General features: G+C 42.2%; 1 protein-coding gene across 3 annotated transcripts in view; it reads left to right on the top strand.

Moving 5' to 3' along the window:
• The window catches only part of LOC103465092 (cadherin-4-like), a 321,198-nt gene that overhangs the window by 222,979 nt on the left and 72,780 nt on the right, over positions 1-25,439 (top strand). For all 3 annotated transcript variants that reach the window (XM_008409644.3, XM_008409643.3, XM_008409645.3), the window contains one exon: positions 22,360-22,515. In XM_008409644.3, the coding sequence (XP_008407866.1) occupies positions 22,360-22,515 (156 nt within the window). The remainder of the gene's footprint in view (positions 1-22,359; positions 22,516-25,439) is intronic.

Genomic DNA, 25,439 nt, shown 5'->3' with positions numbered 1-25,439 from the left:
AGCTGGAGATAGGCACCAGCAACCCTCCCGACCCCACTAAGGGACAAGGGTGCAAGAAAATGGATGGAACCTCTAAATTTACTGCAGGTCTTATATCTTGTATTTCAGTGTTCATGATTCAGTAATCTGGACAAAAATATGGAAAAATGGGAAATTTCCAAACTGAAGCCCATTGCTGGCCACCAATCCAGTAAGTCCACCTCTAAATGGCTAAAATGTTGAAACAAAATAAAACGTCTTGTGCGGCCTAGTCAAAGACTTTCATCTAATTGAAATGTTGCTGTGTATTGTGTGATCTCAAAAAGGCTATCCACACTCAGAAAGTAAAACCCTCCAATGTGGTTGAATTGAAACAATTATGTTAATAGTGGTGGACCAAAGTTCCTCAACAGTGATCTGAAAGGCTGATTATTAGCTGTTGCAAACATGTAATTTGAGTTTTTGGTTCCAAGAGCAGCACAACCAGGGATTGGGCTTAGAGGGATTTTTTTATAGTGCCAGATTGGTTTGGAAAGCAATTCTTCCTCTGAACAAACAAATTCATCATTTAATTTTGTATTTGGTCAAATTATCTTGATACTGGCATTCATCTGATGACTTGTAAACATTCAATTGACTAAAAAAAAAGAAAAACAGAAGAAATGTGTAAACTGTTGAGCAACAGTCTGTCCACTCTGTGTTCGCTCTGGCACTAACTTTCAATAATCAACTTTTCATTCCTCATTTATTAAAAAAAAATATAGAGCAGATGAAAAAGAAAACCACTGCATATTATCTACATGTCCATATTAGTGTTACGAAGCCGTTTAATATGTGTTTGCGAGAAGTTCCAAAATCTGACAAACACGTCTATTGACGTATATCGAACATCCGTTTACATACAAACGTATGAGATTACTGTTTCTTGGCTACTACCAATATACACTTCAGGAGTAAACAGCCGGACGGTTAGCTGACATTGGCCCGATATCCGATCCCAGAATGACATCAGTATCGGATCTAAAACAGAAACTGGACTGAATCTTTCCAAGCTCAAGCTGAAATTACAACATATGGACATCTTAACACTAAAAGATTGGGACTGGGGCTTCTTTGCTTACATAAATAAAATAAAATAAAACCCACAGTGTTTGTTTACTGGACTAAACAAAGTCTACTGTAAGAGAAATTTATGGAAATCTGTCGGCGAACATTTTAAAACGAGATTTCTCTGTGTGAACACACGCACACACACACACACACACTTTGGTCTGCTTCTCCGTGAGGACACGAGAGCTCGTGTTTGTGTCTCTGTTGTCTTCGCCCTCCTGGAAGCCGCGCCGCCGTTTCTCATTCAGAGCGCTCCCAGTCGGACAATTAGAAGGTGACAGTCCCATTAGAACCCTGTTCAGCACCACAAAGGCTTTGTGGTGTCGTGAGTGACACGGAGCTCAGCCTCTCGCTAAATGACTGTCAGTCTGCCCCTCGTCCACTCTGACCTCCCTGGCAGCCTCCCTCCGAGCCGCTCCAGCTCCCCTCCGGACGCTCATTGGCAGCCTTGGCAGCTCCCTAAGCCAAGCATTGCCCTCCTTTCAAGCCGGGCCTTTAACTGATTGGTTGAACAGCGCTCGCCTTAGGCATGCCAGAAGGACTTTCAACTGGCCTCAGGGTGCGGCTGATTGGCCAGGCTGTCATCGCTGCATGTCTCCCACGGGAGCGTGTGGCAGTAGCTGCGGTTGAGGGATGCGATTTGACGATGGAGGTAGGCGGAGAGGAAAGGCGCGGCACCAGCAAAGTGCTCCTTGCTGCTCGCTGGACTCGTATAAGTGTTTTCTTTTCATGCTCTGCTTTTCCCCCTATAGCCAGCCTTCCAGCAGCCAGCCATGCCTGCAATGATAATTATCTCGTGGGCTGTTTTCCTCTATTTACCTATCGTCCTTGTACCGGGAAGACGCCGGTAAAGTGGACCAATTTAGCAAGTTTAATCTCTCCAGGGGTCTGTGGACTGTTGAGGTGGATAAGACAAGAGCACGGCCATGTTCTCCCTCCACTCCCGTTGCATTTGGGGAAAGCATCCTCCTTATACGCGAGAGGGAGAATGGCTGTGTTTGCTCTATTCGTCTCCCTCTGCTGTGAATCAGGGTATTAATGCCATTGTTAATGCAGGGAGACTGCCAGTACATTTCAACACTTTTTTTTTTGTGCTTCATGCAAATCTCATCTAAATTGCCTGACTAATGCCATAATTGGGTTTGTGAGTCACTTCTTAACTTCCATTAATATTTGTTCTCTCTCTAATTGCCTCCCCCCCCTATTCTTACATTTCACTCCTGCGTCTGGCTAATGGTCTGTGGTCGAGCCAGTGACGATGGGCTACTCATGCATGTGCAATTGGGAGACCATCTGATCTGCTTTCTGTTAGGTAGAAAAAAGTCTTGGATGTAGGTTTCGATAAATGAAATGCAGAATGTGTCAGATTGTTTTGGGTTTTTAGAAAGCGACTTCAGAAGCGTTTACATGAGCCGTCACAGGATCCAACATCTTTCTGGGTTTCTTTCTTTTTAAACAGCTCTAAAAATGTTTGATTCAAAGGTTATTTATTAGTGATACCAGAGGCACCCAGAATACTTCTTGGTCTTTTTTTTTTTAAACGGAGACATATTCACACATTAAAAGCCGCCTCTGTCTGACTCGTCTTTTTAGCTAAACACATCACGTAAAGAGAAGTCGTCTGAAAAACTGGCAAAGCTGTGAGTCAGGAGAAGCAGAGCAGCTTCTGTTCTGGTTCTGGGAAAACTCAGAGCTCCTGACGGGATTCGTTGGAGTTTGGCTGCACAGTCGATGGCCGGGTCCAGTGGGTGTGATGGGGTTCCCGAGTGGCTTTGAAAGACCATTCAGTCCTTATGCACCCCAAGCCAACAAGTACAAGATCAAGATTGGGACCTGGAGGGTCACTGCCTATTACAGACGGATGTTTATGTTAATACACAAAAAAGGAGACCTTGTCTGTTACTTTTAAATTTGCCTTTCACTTTGTGTCATCTGAATGTTGCTACATGTAGCTATTTTTCCTGATGTGTCATTTCCTTTCCTGTCTGTTTATTATTACTTTTAGAAATTGCGGAGTACTCAATACTTTACATCAATATTTAGCTGTATATGTTTTAGATTATTATCCAGAGAAAATATCAATTTCTCTGGATAGAAATGGTCTATTTCTATCCAGAGAATAGAAATCAGTTTATCCAGAGAAACTCCTTCTAGCTTATAATTATGGAGTACTTATACTTATCTAGCGACCCAGAACAAGAGCATCTACTTTATATACTTCACTCAACCCAGATCAGGAATTAGATCAAACTTAGAATCCAAAGAAACTAGTTTTAGTTTTTCTAGAGAAACTACTCATTGCCTTAGATCAACATTTAGCATTGAACTCAAGACCAAGTGAAACTCCTGTTAGTTTACAAATCTAGAACAAACTTGGAAAAGCACCATTTAGTTTTATCAGAACAAGGATCTAGAGAAACCGCTACTGGTTTACAAATTACTACTTCTTTTTTGTTTTTGCTCTTTCCTTTGGTTTGTTGTTTCATTGTATTTCCTTCTCATTCATATGAAGCTGGGTTAGAAAACAGATAAGCTAAACCTCTGGTGGTGACTTTAACTCTCGTTTGTGTTGATGGGACTCTTTACTGTTTCTTTCCTGGGGGCAGAGACGGGAGACAACGTGAGCGAACGGTGGATAAACCGATACAGCGGCACATACGCAGACAGGAAAGGCGGCGAGATCGCAAAATGAAAAGGAGGGAGTAAAATACGAACAAAGCAGAAGCCCAGAAGTGTGCGGCACTCGGTTCATTTCCCATTCAGTTTCCGATCCATAACAGAGCAGGCTGCGCTTCTTTATGAGTATGAGGGATAACTGTGTGCGACGGTGGCTGTCACTGGCTCTCACTTGAGAGATATTAAACCTAAGCTCTCCACATCTTCCCTCTTGCAGGCCGCCTTATAGTGTGTGAGTATTTTTAAAATTGTCATTCCCTTCTTATGACACTGCTAAACTGACAGCTTTTACCTCCACATAGAACCACACTCTTGTGTCAAAGATTGTTGTTGTGTTTTCCTGTTTTTTTGTTTTGTTTTGTTTTTTCGGGAGGGGACGGGGGAGAAAGGAGAAAGTTTGGAGACATAGGAAAAAAAAAAAACTTGAGGTCCCACATTTTCCCTAATTGGAAATTCCTGCTGCCATTTTGTCAGCCCATCTCTTGTAATTCTTTCATCCTCCTGGTTTCTTATTTTCCTCCCGTGTCATTTTCTTTTCTCGGGATGTTTGTGTGGATGGCCTATCAAACTATTTGAATTCCCCTCTCCCCATCAAAAGCGGGGCACCGTCGGCTTTGAAGAGTGACAAGCGCGCAGCGGGAGGGATCAAAGCGATGCAAAACTGGAAATTTAAGAGGAAGTTAAAAAGCATGTAGTTTTGCCATTTCCCTCATGTTCAACAAAGAGAAAACAGACACTGCGGAACAGCGGGGAGAGATGAGACATTATCAAACAGCGATTTTCAAGGATGCCTGCATAGTTCACGGAGGCGCCGATGCTTTTGATAATGCTGTTTAACATAGCAATGCACCCATTTGCAGTAAGTCATGTTAGCAGCTATTCCGGCAGCCCCACGACTGCAAAGGTTCCTTGTGAAATTGGAATATTTCAACCCAGCAGTGACTCTGAAGTCAGTCAGGTCGGCACAGGGAAATCAGTTATCATTTTGTTTCTTTAAAGGCTCTCACTAAGGTGCCGCAACGTGCTACTTGGGTATATTTAAAACATTTTGAGAGTGTTTTTAAATTCAATAAACTGGTAGATTTTTTTCCCCCAAGGGGCAAAGTTATGTATTTTCCAGGGGCATAGTCCCATTTCATAGCATAATCAAGTAACTATTTTACCATCAGTTGTTATAAAAATGCTGTCTGTCAAATTTAGCTTCAAAGAAATTTGGCTTTGTAATTTGACGCCCTAAAATTGGGCCTCTGTCTCTTTAAGAAGCTCCTGTTCTGTCCAACAGTGCAGCTTCAGCACGCCATCACAGCGATGCGTTCGTTATGTTGGTGGTTGCTAATTGCTGCTGCCACTAGTCTGAAGGAGCTGAGTGGGGGAGACGTGTGAGGCGGAAGCTCAAGCATTTGTGATAACTAGCATCTTTAACAGCGATATGGAGGAATTGTGGCCCACTCATGTTTGCAGAACTGTTCTAATTCAGTCACGTTGGAGCGTTTCCAGCATGAAACGCTCCAACGCTCCAAAGACGCTCCAGTCTTTTTAAGGTTGTGCCACAGTATCTGGATTCAGGTCAGAACTTTGGCTAAGTCTTTTCTTAAGTCATTCATTTTGGATTATTGTCCTGCTGCAGAACCCAAGTGTTTTAACGCTAACCAACAAAAGGTCAGAGATTCTTTTTTGGGATGTTTTGGTTGACAGAATTGCAAACTTTCCACTTAAATCTCTCTTTGCTTGTGGACACAACATATGTTTTATGTAAAGTCGTGGACATTCGTTGTCCAGGTAGCATAAGTGGCTTCTAATGGAGCAGTGTGATTGTTCTGAAATCTACAGAATGCTTTTTATATTCAGGACACATTAATTCGGGGGCAATTTTGTACTTAATTATCCAATTATGTAATCTTTTTCTAAAATGAAATTAGATGCAAAAACTCTGGCAAAAATAACCCATTATGTGATAATAAATTTGGGGGGATATTTTGTGGTACAGTTTGGCCATCCGTGCTTTAAAAAAAAAAAAAAAAGGCTGTCCAGCTTCCAAAACATTTATCATCTACATCGATCTGTTCTTTGTTTTTGTTGTGCTACAACCAGAATATTTCACGAAAACCTTAAAACGGTGCGATATGCAGTGAGAATTCCAATTTTGATTCCACTGACAACAAATGAGTACACTGCTGCTCCTAATTTGCTCGTATGTGTAGCATTATTTCAGAGTTTAAAAGCAGTGCCCTCTTATCAGTGTATACGTCATGCAGTCGGTGTTGGTTCCTGTTAAAGGCACCGAGATGCTTGGCAAATGCTGTCCCAATTATGTTAGACAGCGTAGTCATTGCCTATTAGTGCCCTGAGTGGTTGGCATCACAGAATGCACCTCGGCGGTGAAAAACGGCGTTATTCTGTCTCCACTGCGTTGATCTCCTCAGCCTTAACGGCCCTTAAAACTTCCGTCTTCATGCTTCATAACAAACTGTAGCAAACACTGTTCCGGAGGTGTTTTAATATCTGACTTGTGGTGCCAACAGTGACATTTACTCCCACCAGGAAGTATAAATAGATGACATTATGCTGGTTTTCACTCAGCTTTTGCTGTCATGGAGTTTTAATATCAGAACCCACAATATGTTAGGCAGGCAATATCAACGTTGGAAAAAAATGAGACAGAATTAATTAAGTTGGAGAAGCGCGAGCTCGCTATGTAAAAAACATTTAGACAGACTATTGAAATGGTCTCATGAAATCACCAATGCGGCTATGTGGATTTGAAAAAGCAGTAGGAGATGCCTTACTGAGCCTGGAGAAAAAAATGTACGAGCTTAAACTTTACCTTAAATCTACGGTAAACTGTCTTTTTTTTAAGTTTATTAAACTCCCCACAAAATCTGTATTCTTCCTGCTTCCTGATTGTCATTACAGGTGTTCCTCAAGGCTCTGCATTAGGTCCAACAAGGTTTTATGACTACACTCATAGTAATTGATTGTCTGCAGCCTGTTTGCGTCTTTCATGGAGTGTTTCCTATTTCTCTTTCTGGACATTTGTAAGTTTCACTGTTATTTGTTTTTATAATAATATGTTTTCAAGCTTTTTAGATTATGAGATAGGCTGTCAGCAATGTAAGTTGTAAATATAATTAAGAGGCTGAAAATAAAATGTAATGATATTAGATTTATGGCAACAAACCAGCAAAACGCAAAGAACTTTGGTTGAAAAACTGTGCAAACTAACCGGCTGAGTTCAAATGCTGTTGGATGCAGTTAATGTTAGCTAAAGAAGCTGATAACAATACAGCACCTCGAGCTTGTTAACAAGTAGCCTGTAGGCTACTGATGATGTTGCCTATGTTCAAAAGTGAGTAGATCTGCTTACATTCCCTTGAGTAACTTTAAAAAAAAAAAAAAAGTACTTAGTAGTTTCACAGCACTGTACCTTTTTCTTTTACTTGAGTAATATTATTATTGCTTCGATTCTTTTTTTTTTTTTTTTTGCTTTTTTGTCCCCACCAAAATAAGCTGATGCACTGAATATGGGACTGCAAATTGGTCAAGCCCTTCTTCTGGGTTAAACCGGTGGATTTGCTGAGTAGCTGGTTGGATGTAGCGGTCCCATTGACACTTGCCCTACTATGCCTGTTAGGAGATACAACCCAAATAACAAATAAAAATGTGTAGGGCGATAAAGTGGAGGGGCCAATGGTTCCCTGGCCCCCCCTGTTCTGGCGAAACTGCACAGATCACTTCCAGTTCAGACTTGTGGGAATAATGTATTTAGTGCCCACAGATTCTATTGTTTTTATAGCGCATGCTCACTGCTGCTGTTATTACCCTTAGCAACAGTTGCCATGCTGCTGACAATGATGTCATCAGCATGACTTTAAATGATGTCTGTCATGAGGCCCTGCTAAGTATGACTGTGATGTCATAGAGTCCATGACATCACCAACTGATCAGTTAATTCTCCGGTCAATTAACACAGAATTCATTTGGACATTTTAGCTCAGCTCAACAAAGATGAGTAACGAAAGCTCACAACTCACTTTTTTTGGAAAAACATGAAAAAAATGTTCTCCAACAAAGTCCATGCTGGTCAAACAACCCCGGATTACAGGAAAACAAACTTTCTCAGCAAACTTCTTTGGAAAGTGATTGAAAAATCTGCGGACGGACTGTGGAAGAACACCGTGAGGTGCTTTCCTCTTTTCTTGTGGACTGCATTTAATTGGACTTCTTGATTACCCAGAAGGACATAAAGTTATTGTGGAAAAATTCAAACATCACCTGGAGAATCCTGTTCCTCCAAAGAAAATGTTTACATCTACAAAACGAAAGATCAGAAATACTTTTTTTCCTAGTGAGGACTTGTACTCAGTTGAAAACTGCTTGAGTGAGGATTATACTCAGGCAGGCATGGACCCTGAATGATTTTTGAGGGACACGAAAGAGATGGCTTTCAAACGTGGAACCAAAGAGGAAAGAAGACATATGGTAGAAAAAATTCTTTGGCGATTGATTTATAAGTCCAGTCACAGACCTAGATATGCCGCTTACAAAATGAACCACACCTTACCTGTCCAGAAAAAGTTTGCTCCTAAACTCTCGGAAGAAGGACATAGATTTTGTCTTTTTTGACAAGAAAACTCTGCGGAGATATCTTTCAACTTCTCTCAGACAATGATGATTTAGTTGGAGAATTGCTGTTTAAGATGATAAAAACACCAACACTGTTTATAGTGGGGATGGTGTGCTGCTGACCTCAACTCGGGACGTTGTGGGCCGGAGGGCGGAATACTTCGAAGACCTCCTCAATCCCACCAACATGCCTTCTGTTGAGGAAGCTGTGCCTGGGGACTCTGGGTTGGGCTCTCCAATCTCTGGGGACGAGGTCGCCAAGGTGGTCAAAAAGCTCCTCAGTGGCAGGGCCCCTGGGGTGGATGAGATGCTCCCGGAGTTCCTTAAGGTTCTGGATGTTGTAGGGTTGTGTTGGCTCACACGACTCTGCAATATCGCATGGACATCGGGGGCAGTTCCCCTGGATTGGCAGACTGGGGTGGTGGTCCCCCTGTTCAAAAAGGGGGACCGGAGGGTGTTCTCCAATTACAGGGGGATCACACTCTTAAGCCTCCTGGTAAGGTCTATTCAGGGGTCCTGGAGAGGAGGGTCCGTCGGATAGTCAAACCTTGGATTCAGGAAGAGCAGTGTGGTTTTTGTCCTGGTCGTGGAACACTGGACCAGCTCTACACCCTCAGCAGGGTCCTGGAGGGTGCATGGGAGTTCGCCCAACCAGTCTACATGTGTTGGAGAAGGCGTTCGATCGTGTCCCTCGGGGGGTCTTGTGGGGGTTCTCCGGGAGTATGGGGTACCGGGCCCTTTGATACGGGCTGTCAGGTCCCTGTATGACCGTTGTCAGAGTCTGGTCCGCATTGCCGGCAGTAAGTCGGGCTCGTTTCCGGTGAGAGTTGGACTCCGCTAAGCCTGCCCTTTGTCACCGATTCTGTTCATTACTTTCATGGACAGAATTTCTAGGCGCAGCCAAGGTGTTGAGGGTATCCGTTTTGGTGGCCTTAGAATCGCATCTCTGCTTTTTGCGGATGATGAGGTCCTGTTGGCTTCATCAGATCATGATCTGCAGTTTTTGCTGGAGTGGTTCGCAGCCGAGTGTGAAGCGGCCGGGGTGAGGCTCAGTACCTCCAAATCCAAGGCCATGGTCTTGAGCTGGAAAAGGGTAGAGTGCCTTCTCCGGGTCAGGGGGGTCGTCCTGCCTCAAGTGGAGGAGTTTATGTATCTGGGGATCTTGTTCACGAATGAGGGAAGAAGGGAGCGGGAGATCGACAGGCGAATTGGGGCAGCGTCTGCCGTGAAGCAGGCACTGTACCGGTCTGTCATGGTGAAGAGAGAGCTGAGTCAAAAAGCGAAGCTCTCGATTTCCCGGTCAATCTACGTTCCCACCCTCATCTATGGTCATGAGCTTTGGGTCATGACCGAAAGAACGAGATACAAGTGGCCGAAATGGGTTTCCTCCGCAGGGTGGCTGGGCTCTCCCTTAGAGATGGGGTGAGAGCTTCTCACCCTATCTCAGAGGGATTCAGAGTAGAGCCGCTGCTCCTCCACGTCGAGAGGAGCCAGTTGAGGTGGCTCGGGCATCTGATAAGGATGCCTCCTGGACGCCTCCCTGGTGAGGTGTTCTGGGCACATCCCATTAGGAGGAGGCCTCGGGGAAGACCCAGGACCCGCTGGAGGGATTATGTCTCTCGGCTGGCCTGGGAACGCCTTGGGATTCCCCCGGAGGAGCTTGAAGAAGTGGCTGGGGAGAGGGAAGTCTGGGCCTCCCTTCTGAAGCTGCTGCCCCCGCAACCCGAGCCCGGATAAGCAGCAGAAAATGGATGGATGGATGGATGGATGGATGATAAAAAGTGACAACCCAATAGTTACAATGTTATACAGTGTTTCAAAAGAACACCGGCATGTCCTAGGAAAATTAATCTTCCACCACAAGACTATCTCAGAAAGGCATGGAAGTACATTCAACATGCTTTCTGTTGTGGAGATAATTCAGACGATGCTCAGACTCAAGAACCCTCTAAGAGTGGAACAAACATTGAGTTTTGTCCAGTCTTAGTTTGGCCTCAGAGTTTGGGCCACTCAGAGGAAGCAGGACCATCCTCCGGGTTAGGACCGTCCTCCAAGTGAGGACCGTCCTCCGGGTCAGGACCGTCCTCCGAGTCAGGACCTGCCTCTGAGGCAGGACCTTCCTCCGGGTCAGGACCATCCTCCAAGTGAGGACCGTCCTTCGGGTCAGGACCGTCCTCCAAGTGAGGACCTGCCTCCGAGTAAGGACCGTCCTCGAGTCAGGACCTGCCTCCGAGTAAGGACCGTCCTCGAGAGTCAGGACCTGCCTCTGAGGCAGGACCGTCATACGGGTCAGGACCATCCTCCGAGTCAGGACCGTCCTCCGGGTCAGGACCAGCCTCAGAGTCAGGACTGGCCTCCTTAGCGTACTCAACTGAGTTGTTTATAGTCATGAAGATTCAGTTGCCCCTGGTGTTATTTAGTGTATTTGTTTCACCTCAAACTGGTATTAGATTCTAAAAAGCAGAGGTTATGTTGGGTTTTAAACAAAAAAAATGTTCTCTATCATATTGTCCCGACTAGTAACCTCATCGAAATTATACCAGTTATGAATATTCAAGTGTTATGAATATTCAGTTATGAATATTCATCATGAGTTATCCCATGATGTATCCCTCTTACACCATGTTTCTGATTAGCTGGCCTTCAACATCCACGCTTGGATTGATATACTAACAGTGGTTCTTAACCTGGGTTCGGTGAGTTGGTCCCAGGGGTTCGGCGGAGCTTCTGCCGCGGAGGGTTTGGTGAATGCGCATATGAAACTGGGGGGTTTGGTACCTCAAAAAAGGTTAAGAACCACTGCACTAACATATATTGGGATACTACTACTTTATTTACCTTCCTCACAGACGTTTGTTACATTTGATTCCTTTCGTACCAACAGAAGTTATTTTCCTTAAAAGGCTGCTTTTGCATGATATATGCAACAACAGGACCAGAGGTTGTGCAGGTTTACTCAAGAGGATGATTTAAAACATATTTAAATATCGATGTAGAAATGTTAGTTGGAGACTGCAGCTGCAAGGTAGAGCTGTGGGGAAGTAGTTGGGGATTTGTATGGGCAAATGTTTAGGCACTCTTGAATAGTTGCCACGGGAGATTCAAAGATTTCTGAAACATGCATGAATTGAATCAGCTACAGTCTGGGTATGTTTTTGACGAGGGGATAGCATTACAACATGATTTAAGGTTCCAAAAAAGCCGATTTTACATAATGCCCCTCCTTCAAAAAGATTCAGACGTTAACAACGTGCTGTTTTTGTTCTCTTGTAACACCACAGGTGAGACTCTCCTAAGCCTGCCTAACCACAGGGAATGTTTGATTTGCCCTAAAGGGAAATAGACATTACCGACTCCATCGAGACCAATAAAATAAAGAGAGAGATGGGGGGAATATAGGCCTGAACGACCCTGCACTGATGAGACATAAAAGAGGCCATCAAGGAGTGCAAGGCACAGATTCCTATTATGGAGTAACATTAACTCATAGCACACTGTAACCCTTAACGGTCCCAGGGGTTCCTGCTGTATACCGTCCCCTTTATGACATGGTGGTTGAAGGATAGTCATTTCATCCAAGCAAAAAAAAATCTGATGTTGCGCTTCGCACCAGCAAGTTTACGCTCGTCTAGATGCAGTTCTGTTGTTCTCGCGGTGCTGCTTGAAGTGACTCGCGGGCCAAGCGGCTGAATCACAGTCAGATAGGCAACAAATTGGCTCCTCTTTATGGAGGCATCAAACTACTCATGCTGATAGGGTGATCATGCAGTGCTGGATCAATTAAAAGAGATTTGGGCAGAAGGAAGCTCCATGCCACCCTAATTAGGCAACCAGCAGCTTTGCTCAATAAATGGAAATGTAGTCATTTCCATTCCTTCCTCTGTCTTTTTTTTTTCTTTTTTGCTGTTTGCGTGCCTAACGTCTGAAGATTTTGTAGAATTGATATTCTTCATGTGATTTTTCCTCATTGCTGTTGCTGCCTGGATCTTCCCTGTCTGCATGCCTCTCCACGTCTCAACTCACAAAGAAAGCTTGTCCCGAAGGATCCCATCAGTTGTCAGTAATCAAGGAAATAACTCTCAAAGAACCACAAGCGGGCCACTTAGCTGATGTGTCTGGTCTGGTTTGATCTGACCGAGTCAGACGGCGAGTAAAGTTCTTTGCGTCCAGTCTTTTTCGACTATTTATAGTCTAATTAGTAGAGATGTGCCGATCAGGTTTTTTCCTGCCGATACCGATACCGATCACCCATGAGGGCCGATCACATAATTATTTATTTTATCATAAACACTACCGGTTACATTATGTGGATAAAGGAACCATGAATTCACCTTAATTTAGACAAAAACTTGTTTTTAATAACTTGTTCCAAGAAGAAAACTAAACAAAACAGGCATTCTGCAAATTGTACTGCTATTGGTAATACTATCTTTAACAGACTGAAAACATATGAAAGCTCTGAAGAGGCTAAATAATGCAAAGAGCCAAAATAAAACCTCTCAACATTGCCAAAAAAATTCAAGTATAAAACTTAACATTCAAAGGCAAATGCAGGTTCCATTACAATAAACAATACTGAGTTACTGAATGAAAACTTCCTGATAGCATGGCGGCTAGCTGATTACTGCTAGTTCTGAGTGGCTGTTTCTGACTGAGCGGAGTAATTATGCAGAACAAGGAGGAGATAGATTATTTTTTTAGAGATTATCTGTCTCATGTTAGGACAGCGAAAGTTTTAATACGTATGTAAAATGTATTTTTTTAGGTTAGATGCTGCAGCTTTAAACAGAGGTTCGGTGTGAGAGTCACTACCAGGTGGAGCAGAAGCGGTGCTCTGTCTGTGAAATATTACTCCCTGTAGCGCGTAGCAGCGGTTCAACAGCGAGAGCAGAACCAGCGTCTTACATCGCAGCTCGAAGACTTAAATAATTTTGCAGGTTATTTGTTTAGCTTTCTGACCGTCATGCTAATCCGGGTCATTGTAGCTGTGCGCTGCTTTACCTGCTATCTGATCCTCCATATTTCTTGTTTACTGCAGTGAGCCTCGATGTAGCAAAACTCCGTCAAGTATGGCATTGTTTTTATGTTGTATTAGCTTCGTTGTGTTGATGCATTTTGACGTGCTTCAATTTTCCGCCGCAACACGCAAACTTCCCCATTCACTCAGTGCGTTATAGTTCAACATCGCTTAGGATTTGTTGCTGCACGTTTGCGCAGTGTGAAGGAAACAGAAGACCAGCTGCACAGGCAGGTTGCGAAATGAGATGTAGGTGATCGGTATCGGCAACAAGAGCCAATGATCACCGATCATGCACTTTTTCACAAAAATCTGCCGATTATGATCAGTGACCGATCGATCGGCACACCTCTACTAATTTGTTGTCATTCCATCTACGTCGAGCTACGAAAGAGACTTGGCGTGTTTTACGGTATGGACGGGGAGGGAGAGAGAGAAAGTGAGGGGAAGGCAGAAAATCCCGGCTTTCCTCATTAGCATTCCATTCAAATGGCTCAATAGAGCAGTTGTCACTCACGGGATTCCCGGGCCTCCAGGAAGCTGCGCTTGTGTTCAATTTATTCACATAAAGACTCTTCATTAAGAGACAGTAGTGAGCATGACATGTGGTCTCGGGAGGTCTTCATGTGGAAAAATCCGCACCAGAGGTCATTGTCTCGTGGGAGGGTCGCGCTGACGTGCCAACCATTCGGTCGGCTTTGAAGGTTCGCTGAAGAGACTAGGAGGATGTTCTGTGGAGGGACCACGGTTATTATACTGGCTGATTAATTCTAAATATTTGTCCAATTAGTCAACAATTATTTGGATTAATTTCCGCTTTCTGTGAGTAAACGTTATGTCTTTGGGTAATGCTGCATGTTTTAGCACGCCGTCGCAAGTGTGCACATCGGCAATGTTGCACGAATTACCGTGAAAAATTAAAATAACAACACATGAAATGTGAAAAAAAAACGGCCTCATTTTGATCAGCTCTAATTTTAAACTTGAAGTTAATTATTATTGCTCTTCATTAAACACTTCAGCAGCAAGTTTTGTGATTTCTGAATAATGAATTGTTTTTATGAAAAGAAAACATTGCTTCATTGGGGTTGTAGACCTCTTTTAATTGTTGTCAATCAACAGCGAATACACACTCTTATTGTCAAGCTTGTCACGAAACACAAATTGAACTTTAAATAAATGTTTTTTTCTTTTTTATGGTTTAAAGGTAATTTTATTTGTAGCACATTTTCAGCAACAAGGCAGTTCAAAGTGCTTTACATGAACGAGAAGGAAATTCAAACAAAACAACAAAACCAAAAGAAAGACAAAAAAATAAAAGTATAAAACTACATATTGGTTCCCCATGTTTGATAAGAATAAGTAATTTATAAACTAGTAGGGGGATCTCTGGATTCTTGTTCTGATAAAACTAGATGTTAATGTTTGGTTAGATTAGTGAGGCATAAAACTAAATGTTAGTTTTTATGTGACTAATTGACCCCTAAATATTTATGGTTTTAGGTCAGAGCTGAAATGATGTGATGCGCAAATGATGTGATGCGCAGTTCCTATTTAGTTATTCCCTTTACCTGTTCAGAGTTAGCGTACAGTTCTTTACGCTCTAGACCAGTGTTTTTCAACCTTTTTCGGGCCAGCGCCCCCCTAGCCTTTATCCAGGTCCCTCACCGCCCCCCACCAAAGAATTTGTAGGCTACTTTGCACTGACTAGTATTTTATTATTGATATTACTATCACTATTGTAGATGTTTTGATTTTTATGCTTGTTTCTGTATTTATCATCAAAAATAATTTCCCAGAGAACAAAAAAGCCATGGGAATAGAAATTATTTTCACACGTGGCTACGAAAAATGCAAAAAATCTTTATCTGGCACAAAATGAGCAGATAAAATATGTACAACATGCCAGTTTAAACTTTGATCTACTTGCAAAACGACTGAGCTCTGCAACATTAAAACATGGACGGAACTGTAACTACGTTAATCATGGCTCTTCTTCTCTTCAGTATTTCTGTGAGTTTCTGGTGGTGCAGCTCTGTGCTGCCTTCAGGAAAATAGGACATCAGAGTATCATCCATAAAATTTCACCCACATGGCATTTATTGTGCAAACCAGAGCTTTCAGTGGAACAGCTAAAGTTCCAGGTTCTTTTAATGTCATACAAATATGAGACAGAAACATTGATTATATCTTTATATGGACCTGTCTATTCATTTGTAGATTAATAGTTTTATTGGACAGAAATTACAAAGAACAAATCTGGCTCTTTATCAAATCCTAATGAGTCAAATTGAAAGTGTCATGGAGTCATCAGCCTCATGACATTAACACTGACATGAAAAATAATATTGAAGAAATAAATATATCAAATCTAGTTAAAAACATAAATAAGTGATAAGTTATTTACTCTTATGGTCTGTAAGATATATTTATTCTCAGTACTAGATCTGGTCTCAACAAACCCACGGCACTTCAACAATATTATTTTACCTTTTATCTGGAAATGGTGTCTGTTTATTCTTGCGATACCGTCCTCTGTATTAATTATTGCTCGAAAGGTCTTGCCATACCAGTTTATTCCTCTGTATTTACTTAGTTTCTTAGTTTAGTTTATAATCACATCATGCATTTTGTTCTTCATTCAGTTCCATTTAATTTCATTTGATTAGTATTTTCCTCTCTTGGTTTATTGCTGTCTCTACTTTAGTTTCTTTCCTGTTGCTAGGTTTATTTTATCATTTATTGACCACCAGTAATCTTCACTCATCACCTGCTGCGCCGCCTAATCATCATGTGTTGATTTTTCACTGTTCAGCGTCAGATTCTCTGTTTTTATGTCATAATTCACATCTAGTTCGTTGCTCCGTTTTATGTCCCGCTTCTCCTGTTTCAGATTTTTGCACAACGTCTTTCTTTTTTTTTTTTTTTTATTTACCCCATACAATGCGGAGCGGTCGGGAATCGTATCAATGGAGAAAAGGCAGACTGACATAAACCTTTTAAAACAACGGAAGCAATTTCAGTATTCTGATTATGGAAATTTAAAAGTGCTGTGGTACCGTTGTTCTATCACACCCGTTTCATACCGGACCACTTACAGCGACGGTATTAACGCTATAAGATGAACGCTCTCTATCGTGGTATCGCCAAAGGAGGAATTTCTTTATTTAAATGGGTTCATTTTTCAGAGAGATACAAAATAAGGGTATTGTGATTTTAGTAATTACATGTTTATAGGAGCGATTTTCTGTTGTCCTTCCATGGAAGCGGGCAGCTTTCAAAAGGAAATAAAACACTTTTTAATATAAGTTGCTGCTTAACATGACCACAGCACTGCCAAAACATATGTACAAAAATCCTCAATGAAACATAAAATATTTGAAAATGAGACTGCAGACAAGTGAATCACAGCAACGTCATCAGCCGGTGAAACGCTGAACTGATGCGGTGAAGCTACCAGTAGCAGGAACGGAGCTGCGCCAAGAAGCTACAAACACTGAATAGAAGAAGAGTTGCAATCAATACAGTTGCAGCTAAGCATGATTTAATGTTACACAATACAGTTTTACCAAGTTGCTCAAAGTCTAAACTGGTATTGTTGTGCATTTAAGGTGCAAAGTTTACCTTCGACCAAACGCCCCCCAAAAGAATCCCAGCGCCCCCTGCCGTCCTCTGAACGCCCCCTGGGGGGCGGTACCGCCCTCGTTGAGAACCGCTACTCTAGAGGCTCATGCATTTCAACCATGGAAGGAGAACTTTGTTTCACCCTGTGAGTCAAACACAGGGAGTTGTGGAGACGATACCATCCCCACAACTTCCTGCAGCTTTTTATGGTTCTTAAAAAGCAATTATCACATGTTTTTTTTTTTTTTTAAGTTGACATTTACTGACCATTTATTCTGACTTGTAGTTTCACATGGTGAGTTTGGTAAGGAACGCCAACATGCTCCAGGCTTTCCATCTATGCAATTCACAATGAGAGCAGCTTGCAAGATGCTAAGAAGAATCCCCAAAGCCCGTTAAATGTCTTTAGTAGTGTTCAGCTTCTGCATGACTATACAATCAGAAGGAGCCTGAACAAGTTTACCTTTTTTTCTGCTTTCACTGTCACAAACCTTTTGTAGCTTTTTGCCAATATCCTCCAATTTTGAAGATTGCCTCACTTTGTTTTTTTCTGGGGTTTGTTCGTTTTAGCTTGTAGCAACTCCTCGGCATGTTTGCGTCATTTCCCAGACGTGGCAGAGTAATTCTCACGCACATCGTTTTGCTCCCCCTTACTTCCTTGTTATTCGAGCTGATGACACTAATGATGGAGGTGGGGAGGGGGAGCAAAAAGAATGATCACTTCGGGGTAATTATTTATTCCATAATTACATCCTGGTTTGATTGACAGAAAGTGAACAATAAATGTAATTAAGGCTTTCGGTGTCGTGACGGAGCGCGCGGTCCACACAGAGCAGCGTGCGCAGCGGTTGTCGGGGGTTACGCAATCCCCGTGCATTACCTGCAGAGCCCACAAATGGACCACGTGTGACATGAGCTCGGGGGGATACGAAAATTGCACCAGTGAAAGCGGCTGCGGAGTGCCTCACTGTGGGTGCGGGGAGGGGGGCGGCATTGGAAATTAAGAGAGTGGCGGGGGTTGGAGGGAGTATCATGTTCAAACAGTGAAATGTTTTATGCAGCAGCCTCTGTCACCGCTGAACGGATGAAGTAATTTCATTTTCATGGATGATCTGCGGCGCCACAGACCAGCAAAATTGCATAGGAGGGGAAGAGAAAGATAGCGCTGGAGGGCAAAAAAAAAAAAAAAAAAAGCAGTCAAACATACCTTTTTTTTCTCTTCATTGGATTCTTTGATTATTTCCTCGTAGTAGTAACCATAGTGATGATTTACAGCCTGCTGAAAATAAAACTGCAGGGTGAAGTGGTCAAACAAGAGGGATGTTGAACAAATATGTTCAACATATATTTTCAGAAGGGAATGGGAACATAAACACCTGAATTTAGAGCTGGACTTTGACTAGGCTTTTCTAAGACATTAAAAATGCTTTCATGTTAACCCATTCATTGGGTTAACATGAAACCCAATGGATGGGTTTCCATCCTTGAAGACAAGCGTCCCCACAGAATGATTCTTCTACCACCATGTTGTGTCAAAAAGGGTCATAGGACGCTTTTTGAGGGTTACCATTTGTTTAATAAAGCAGCAGTGTCATGATGAAATTTAGCTTTAGCCAAACTGGCTGTTTTCCAGCTCAACTGAAGTATGAAATGAACTTATACATTTTTAAATGGGTGTCAGTCGTCCCATTTGTTTCTAGAAAGAAGAAAGTAAATCAATCTTCATTGCTAAATGTGAAGTTCGGTCTTTTGTTTCTCTGACCTAAAATCTATGCATTAGCTTTGAGTAAAAGTTCTGCTTCTACTGTCATCTTGTCTTCCTTCCCCTCTAAACAAATGAACCCATTCACCTTCAAGCTTTTATTCTTTTATCCGGAATGCAATAAGCTGTGAGGGACAGCGGTCTTACAAACGACTCCATTCCCCCCCCCCCCCCCACACACTTTTCCGAAGTGATGCCAGGTTAATGTTGCCGTACCGCTGGGTGAAAAGGCAGAATCGTTGAAAATTTCACCAAAAATCAAACGCATCTGAAGAAATGCTGCAGGCCCATCCCACTAGTTCTTCTTCCAAGTCTGCAAGACAGCGCAAAAAGGAAAGAAATATATTTTTATTGACAGATCAGCATTAATAATGAAACCTTCCTTAAAGCAAAATGTGTCTCATTTAAGCATCACATTTAGGATGAGTATGAAAACTCGTTGGGGCTGTGAAAGGTGGAGCTGGCGTTCTGAGTTATTGGGTTTCCATGAGTGGGTGAACAATAAGCATGAGAGTATAAGCCAGGAAGGTCACCGAGGTTCAGTCTGCCATCAGTGTGGCCCAACATGGATCTGTTTCCATCCACAGAGACTGCTCCATCTTTTATTCTCACCTTTAGGCTATAAGATTAAAGTGTTGACATTTAGGAAAGATTGCGGTGCTAATATAATCATGATGCATCTATCAAAATGGCCACATACTCCTGGTTTTCATTCAAACTGTGGCTTTATGTTGACATCTGTTGTTTGTTTTTGACAGTTTAACCTTACAAAAGTATTAAATAAACATTTTCACCTTCTGTCGTGTCATAACTACAACCTTCAAGGTTTTTCCTCTGAATTTTATTGGATAGACCAAAGAACAAGTGGCTCTTTGGATCTTCTACAATGGCTCTTTATATCTCTGGCTAATAAGATAAATAAAATAAAATAAAATAAAAACTAATGTTTTTAAGTATGCATACGATATTTAGTTGTGATTTGAGTTTTGTCAATTTCTGTGTAACTTAGTTCCTTTTATTAGATCAGTCATGTTTCTGCTTTTCTTTAGTTCAGTCCTTTCTTATTCAGTCTAGTTTATAATATTTATTTTTTGTGTCAGGTTATGTTTAGTTACTCTAGTTTAATTATGTTTAAACTGCTTGTGTACACTCTCTTGGTCTCTCCCCTCACACCTGCAATCAGTTATCTCACCAGCCCAGGCCCTCTGTTCAGCATTCTGCCTCCCCAGTATTTAAGAGCCTCATTCTCAGTCACTCCTTGCTGGTTCCTAACGTTACTTCCCAGTTCCACTCTGCTCCCCTCGTGTTTCTGCACGTTTTTGCTTTCTTGGATTATGTTTTGCATTTTGCTGTGGCTCTCTGTGGATATTTTGTAAGTTTGTTGTTCATCATTTCTTCATTAGAAACCTTTCTCATCATCTACTCCACCTTTCTGCATTTGGGTCCTCCATCAACCACCATCTAAACATGACAAACACATGATCTTTGCTGGTCTTTAGGTTGGAACCTGTTCTTTTACATCATTTTCCACAAATAACATCCTATAGAACAGTGTTTTTCAACCACTGTTCCGCGGCACACTAGTGTGCCGTGAGTGATCGTCAGGTGTGCCATGGAAATTATTAAATTTCACCTACGATACCGTATTTTCCGGACTATAAGCATTGAACCATGCGGATTGTAGCCCGATGTGGCTTTTCTGTGGATTTTTCTTCAACCACCAGGGGGCTCTCTAGCAGGAAGTGAATCATTAGAAGTCAAAATTGGAAATCAAAGAAGAACGCGCTAATTTTCATTTAGAACAACCACATGCTAGCAGCAGGCATGATGGAGAAATGTTTTCAAACTCGTATCATGCAGTTTTTAAGTTGAGGGCTGTCGATCTGGCACTACAGGAGGGAAATAGAGTCGCTGCACTTAAGCTCGGTGTGAACAAAACCATGGTTCGGCTTTGGAGACGGAGTCCTTAATATATCCAGCAGATGTATTGGGACGCAGCCCTCTGCTGGGTCCTTATAAAAAACTGAGTAATTCATGTAATTTTCTTACCACTAGATGGCAGTAGATACAGAGCATTTTACATTAAAACGAGAATTAGTGATGCATGAATGTTACAGGTAGCAGTGAGAGCATCGTATCTAGCAAGACTGTGATGACATTGATGGAAAAGACAGAGAAGCTCAGCAGTAGTTGGAAAGAACATGGGTCCATTTCCCACAACATATCTGTGTGAAGTGAGCTTCTCAAGCATGGATACTATAAAAACTAAAAACGGAGAGACTGAGAGCTGTTGAGGAAGAGCTTTGTCAATTTCTGCCAAGAAATAAGATCTGTTTTCATCCAAACATACACAGGTTTCACACTAGATGGGTAAAATATGCAGATATTGACATTTTGTACATCCAACTCTTCTTATTGTTACAGTAAATATGAAGTGAAATCTTTCCCAAATATTATTGTTTCTTTCAGAATAAGAATTATTTTCTGTATTCCGGCTATAAGAATGCTTGTGGATTCTTATGTTTGTAAAACACTTTGGAGTTTTCAACATCTTTAAATTTCACACCACTTTGTCGTGGCACTGTTCAGGTGTATTTATGATGTGGACATGTTAAGTGCAATTTGAAATCTAAAAAATGTAAAATGTATTAAAAACTAAATTTTAGTTGTTTATTTGATTCCAATTCAAGACACTTTGATAAGAATGACTATATATGTAATATAGGCGACTACAGAGTCTCTCTGTTTCCATTTTTGGTTGGTTGGTGTGCCTCGTGATTTTTTCAATTAAAACAATGTACCTTGGCTCAAAAAAAGGTTGAAAAACACTGCAATAGAAGACAATGTATTCATCTTCTTATTGCAAACGTCTTATGTTGAATTTTATTTCATTTTTCCTAAGTATAGAAATTACATGATGACTCATTTATAAATGACAAATCAAACTACAATGAAAGTTTTCTTTGTCAAAGGGTTGGGTAATGTCTGGTTCTAAACGAGGATTTTTTGGCTGCACTGAGGGTAAAAAGAGATTTTGGGCTGTGAAGGCTGCAGATCCCTGGAACAGACCAACAGATAACTGGTTTCTACTGTTTTTTTGTTGTTTTTGTTTTACTAATAGTAACTGTGACAGCCTGGTATATTTTAAATGATCTTGTAAATTTTCTGACACACGTTTGCCCGCAGGCTAAAAACTAAAACTCTGATTTCAGCTGACCATGGCGACACTCTCTTCTATTTGTTAATATGTTTCAAACAAGAGTTTACTTCTACTTTATGATTATGCCTCACTTTATGTTGGTCTTTTATAGAGAATGTCAAACACATGGACTTTTTCTTCTTTTTAAACGATAGTGAAACAGACTGTGAAAAAGATCAAGGGATAAGACTTCTGCTGTAAAGCCCCGCATGTCAAAAATCTCTTGCCTGAATGTTTTCTCTTTTTGTTTTCACTTTCTTTTTTTTTCTTTTTTATCACAAAGTGCAGGAAAAGTCTGAAAGGCGAGGGGGGGACTAAAGAACAGATTTTCCTCTCTGCTGAACTTGTTTTGTCTGAATCTCCCCACAGATCCGTTCGGATCAGGATAAGGACGTCGGCATCCGCTACAGCATCACGGGCGCCGGCGCCGATCAGCCTCCGAGCGGAATCTACAACATAGACCCCATAAGCGGCAACATGTTCGTCACCCAGCCCCTGGACCGCGAGGAGAGAGCCTCCTTCCATGTAAGGAACAACCATCTTGTCCGCTTCTGTTGCCACTCCATCCCCAATTAGGTCTGCCTCGTTATTTCCTGCCTCGGCTTTCTGTCGTCTCCTCCTCCTTTTATCCCGAAGCCGCCGTTCGGGGGGGGGGTCGGGGTGAGAAAAAAAAGGGGGCGGGGGGGGTGGGTGCGCCTCTTCTGTGCCTTCAAATCAGCTTCTCCAAACTTTAATGATCTTGAAGCCGACGATGAAAAAGGAAGAATGCCGTGATAAAACACACACTGACACTCAAGCCGGCGTTTTCTCTGTAGATTGAGCAGCGAGGGACGAGTGGGGAATTGAGACGAACGGAGACGGCAAAGGTGGCGTGAAGGAAAACTGTTGTCTTTGTTCCTACCATCGGCACTAATGAGCAGATGCAGCTTCAGTTGGGTGTGTGTGTGTGCGTGTGTGTGTGTATGGCCTGCAGATTGATAAATGTTTGTTTACGCCTTTCAGCAAGCCCAGGTCTTCTCTCCCGACTGACCGTGTTCCTCCTGCTTTTCTTTTGTGCATTGCAGATTCTCTCATTACCTAATGCACCCAGAGCAGGCACGCTGATCAATGGGGCACCATGACAGCTGCACAGGCAGCTTCCATGAGGCCTACAGGATTTACAACACACAGAGGAAGCTGCAGGGTTAAAATCCTGACAGTCTCTCTCTCTCTCTCTCTCAAACCTCGGGTTAAACGGCGTTCGTAGATGTTGGAGTTAAATATGCAGACCACTCGAGACATGCGTTAAGGCTCACCCGTTTGTTCGTATTAGAGGTTACAGTTTATATCAGCCCCTGGGCAACGCCTGTGCTTGAGGTGAGCGCCGGTGTCGGGTCTTGGCGGTCGACGTGATAGATGGCTGTGCTGCTGATGGAGCTAAGTCCAACGCGTGTCTCTGTGTTTGGGGGCGGGGTTGAGCGGAGGAAGCACTTCTCTGCAGCGTGTCGACCCTGGAAACTCTGACACTGTAGCCCACAGAGGTTTTTGAGCCCTGGTCAAAAATCTGGTTTTTGTCACATAGTAAACATGTACTGACATGTAGGTTGTACAATCCACCAAGTTAAAAGCACATCTGCTAGGAGGACGTGTAAATAAAAAAAAAATCTTAAAAATGTTGCGATCATCTGGTTGTGTTCCTGCAGTGCACACTTTGTATTTTATTTTTTTTTTTTTCAATTTCAAGTTGGAGTCTTTTAGGAGACACAACTTCAATCAAATATTGGTAATTTAACTCTATGTGTGTCTGGTGTAATAATTACAGTAGTGGATGATTATGATTAATTTGGTCCTATTTTTCACCTAGAAAGCATTTTGCTCTTTAACAGAGGAGTTTGAAGTTTTAATATCCGCTATACAAACCAAAAATAGAAATGTATTGCATAAACATTCAGATGCCTCTGTAGGATCGTCTAATTCGTCACTTGGTCTTTATAGGTATGAACAAAGATGAGGGTTGACACTGTAACACCGTGTGTTACAATGTAACACCGTGTGTGTGCCTTGTATGTGCCTGGGTGTTTGTCCTGTGTGTCTCTGTGACACACATCTCGCCCAAAGGCCGCTGGAGAACGGACATCAAGCCCCCACATTGACCCTTCATTTATAGACAATGGCTGGATTGATAGATTAATTTGCAAAAGTAATGACACGCCATGAAATTTTGCTACTTTTTGTCATGCCTTGCCCACAAATTTGTTTTTTATAGGGACATTGTGCTACAGACCAACACAAAGAGGTGCATATGTGTGCATCGTAAGGGACGGAACACTTTTTTTTTTAATGTGTCAAATCAGAATTTGTACCCAGACACCCATAAACAAAATCCTGTGCTACAAATTCCTTTTCCAAGTTGCCTATAAAATCAGTGTCCAGCTGTCTGTAGTTTAATCTCTGGATGAATCCAGCTGTTCTGAAAAGTTTTGTCGTAGAACAATGGAAAATAAACAGCACCCTGGAAACAAAGCAGACAGGAAAGAGATAAAGTAGTGGGGCGACTTGAGGGTGGGGTTGTTTTGTGATCGGAAGGTTGTAAGTTCGATTCCAGCTTCCTCCTGCCACATGTTGATGTGCTCCTTGGCACATCAACATATGCGATCGGTGTATAAATGTGCGTGTGCGTTTGTGAGTGTGAACGGATGACGCAAGTGTAAAGCATTTTGAGTGGTCAGAATGATTGGAAAAGCGATATATTTAAAAGAAAAGGAAAAATATTCCAAACGCTGAATCTGTTTATCTAAAAGAGGGAAGAGGACGGGAGCCATCACTTTGGAGACACAGGGAACAAACAGGAACGAGTGGAGGCGTGGAAGAAGTTTTAAATAAAACTTGTTGCCCTGCAAGCAAAAAACCAAGCAAGCACATCACCTTAAACGCACCATTATGAATACAGTTAAGCATGGTGGTGGTAGTATGATGGTGAGGGGCTTTCTCTCCTTGGAAGGAACGGTGAAGTAGTTGACCTGGTGACCCAAAAAAAAAAAAAAAAAAAACTCACCGCAAAACCACAAATGGTTTCACATTTCTGTTCTACTTTGTGTTGCTCTATAACATAAAGATCTTTCTCCAGACTGCGGCTCTAATGTGACGACATGCAAAAAAAAAAAACCCTTAAAAACACATGAACGCTTATGCGTTGCTCTCTGATCATTTGCTTTGTTCTGGACTCTGCGTGTTTGTTCTCTCAGTATTCCTGCTTCGACGCCCAAGCGGCAAATTGGGATCAATAAAGCAGGCGAGTTTGTCGGTCGGTCCCCCGGAAAAGTGCAGCCGCTCCGAAAACACTTCCTGTTTGACGCAGCCCAGAGTGAAAACAGCATGTTAGGCTGTTTGGCACTTCAGCTTGAATGCACCGCCTATTTAAACTGCGGGGTCCCATGCTGCTTTTGATGTGATGTATGATTTTTTTGTGT

This window comes from Poecilia reticulata, chromosome 5 (assembly GCF_904066995.2).
Source record: "Poecilia reticulata chromosome 5, P_reticulata-male-v2, whole genome shotgun sequence".
Classification (NCBI taxonomy): Eukaryota; Metazoa; Chordata; class Actinopteri; order Cyprinodontiformes; family Poeciliidae; genus Poecilia; species Poecilia reticulata.
This window is presented reverse-complemented; position numbering and strand designations above follow the sequence as displayed.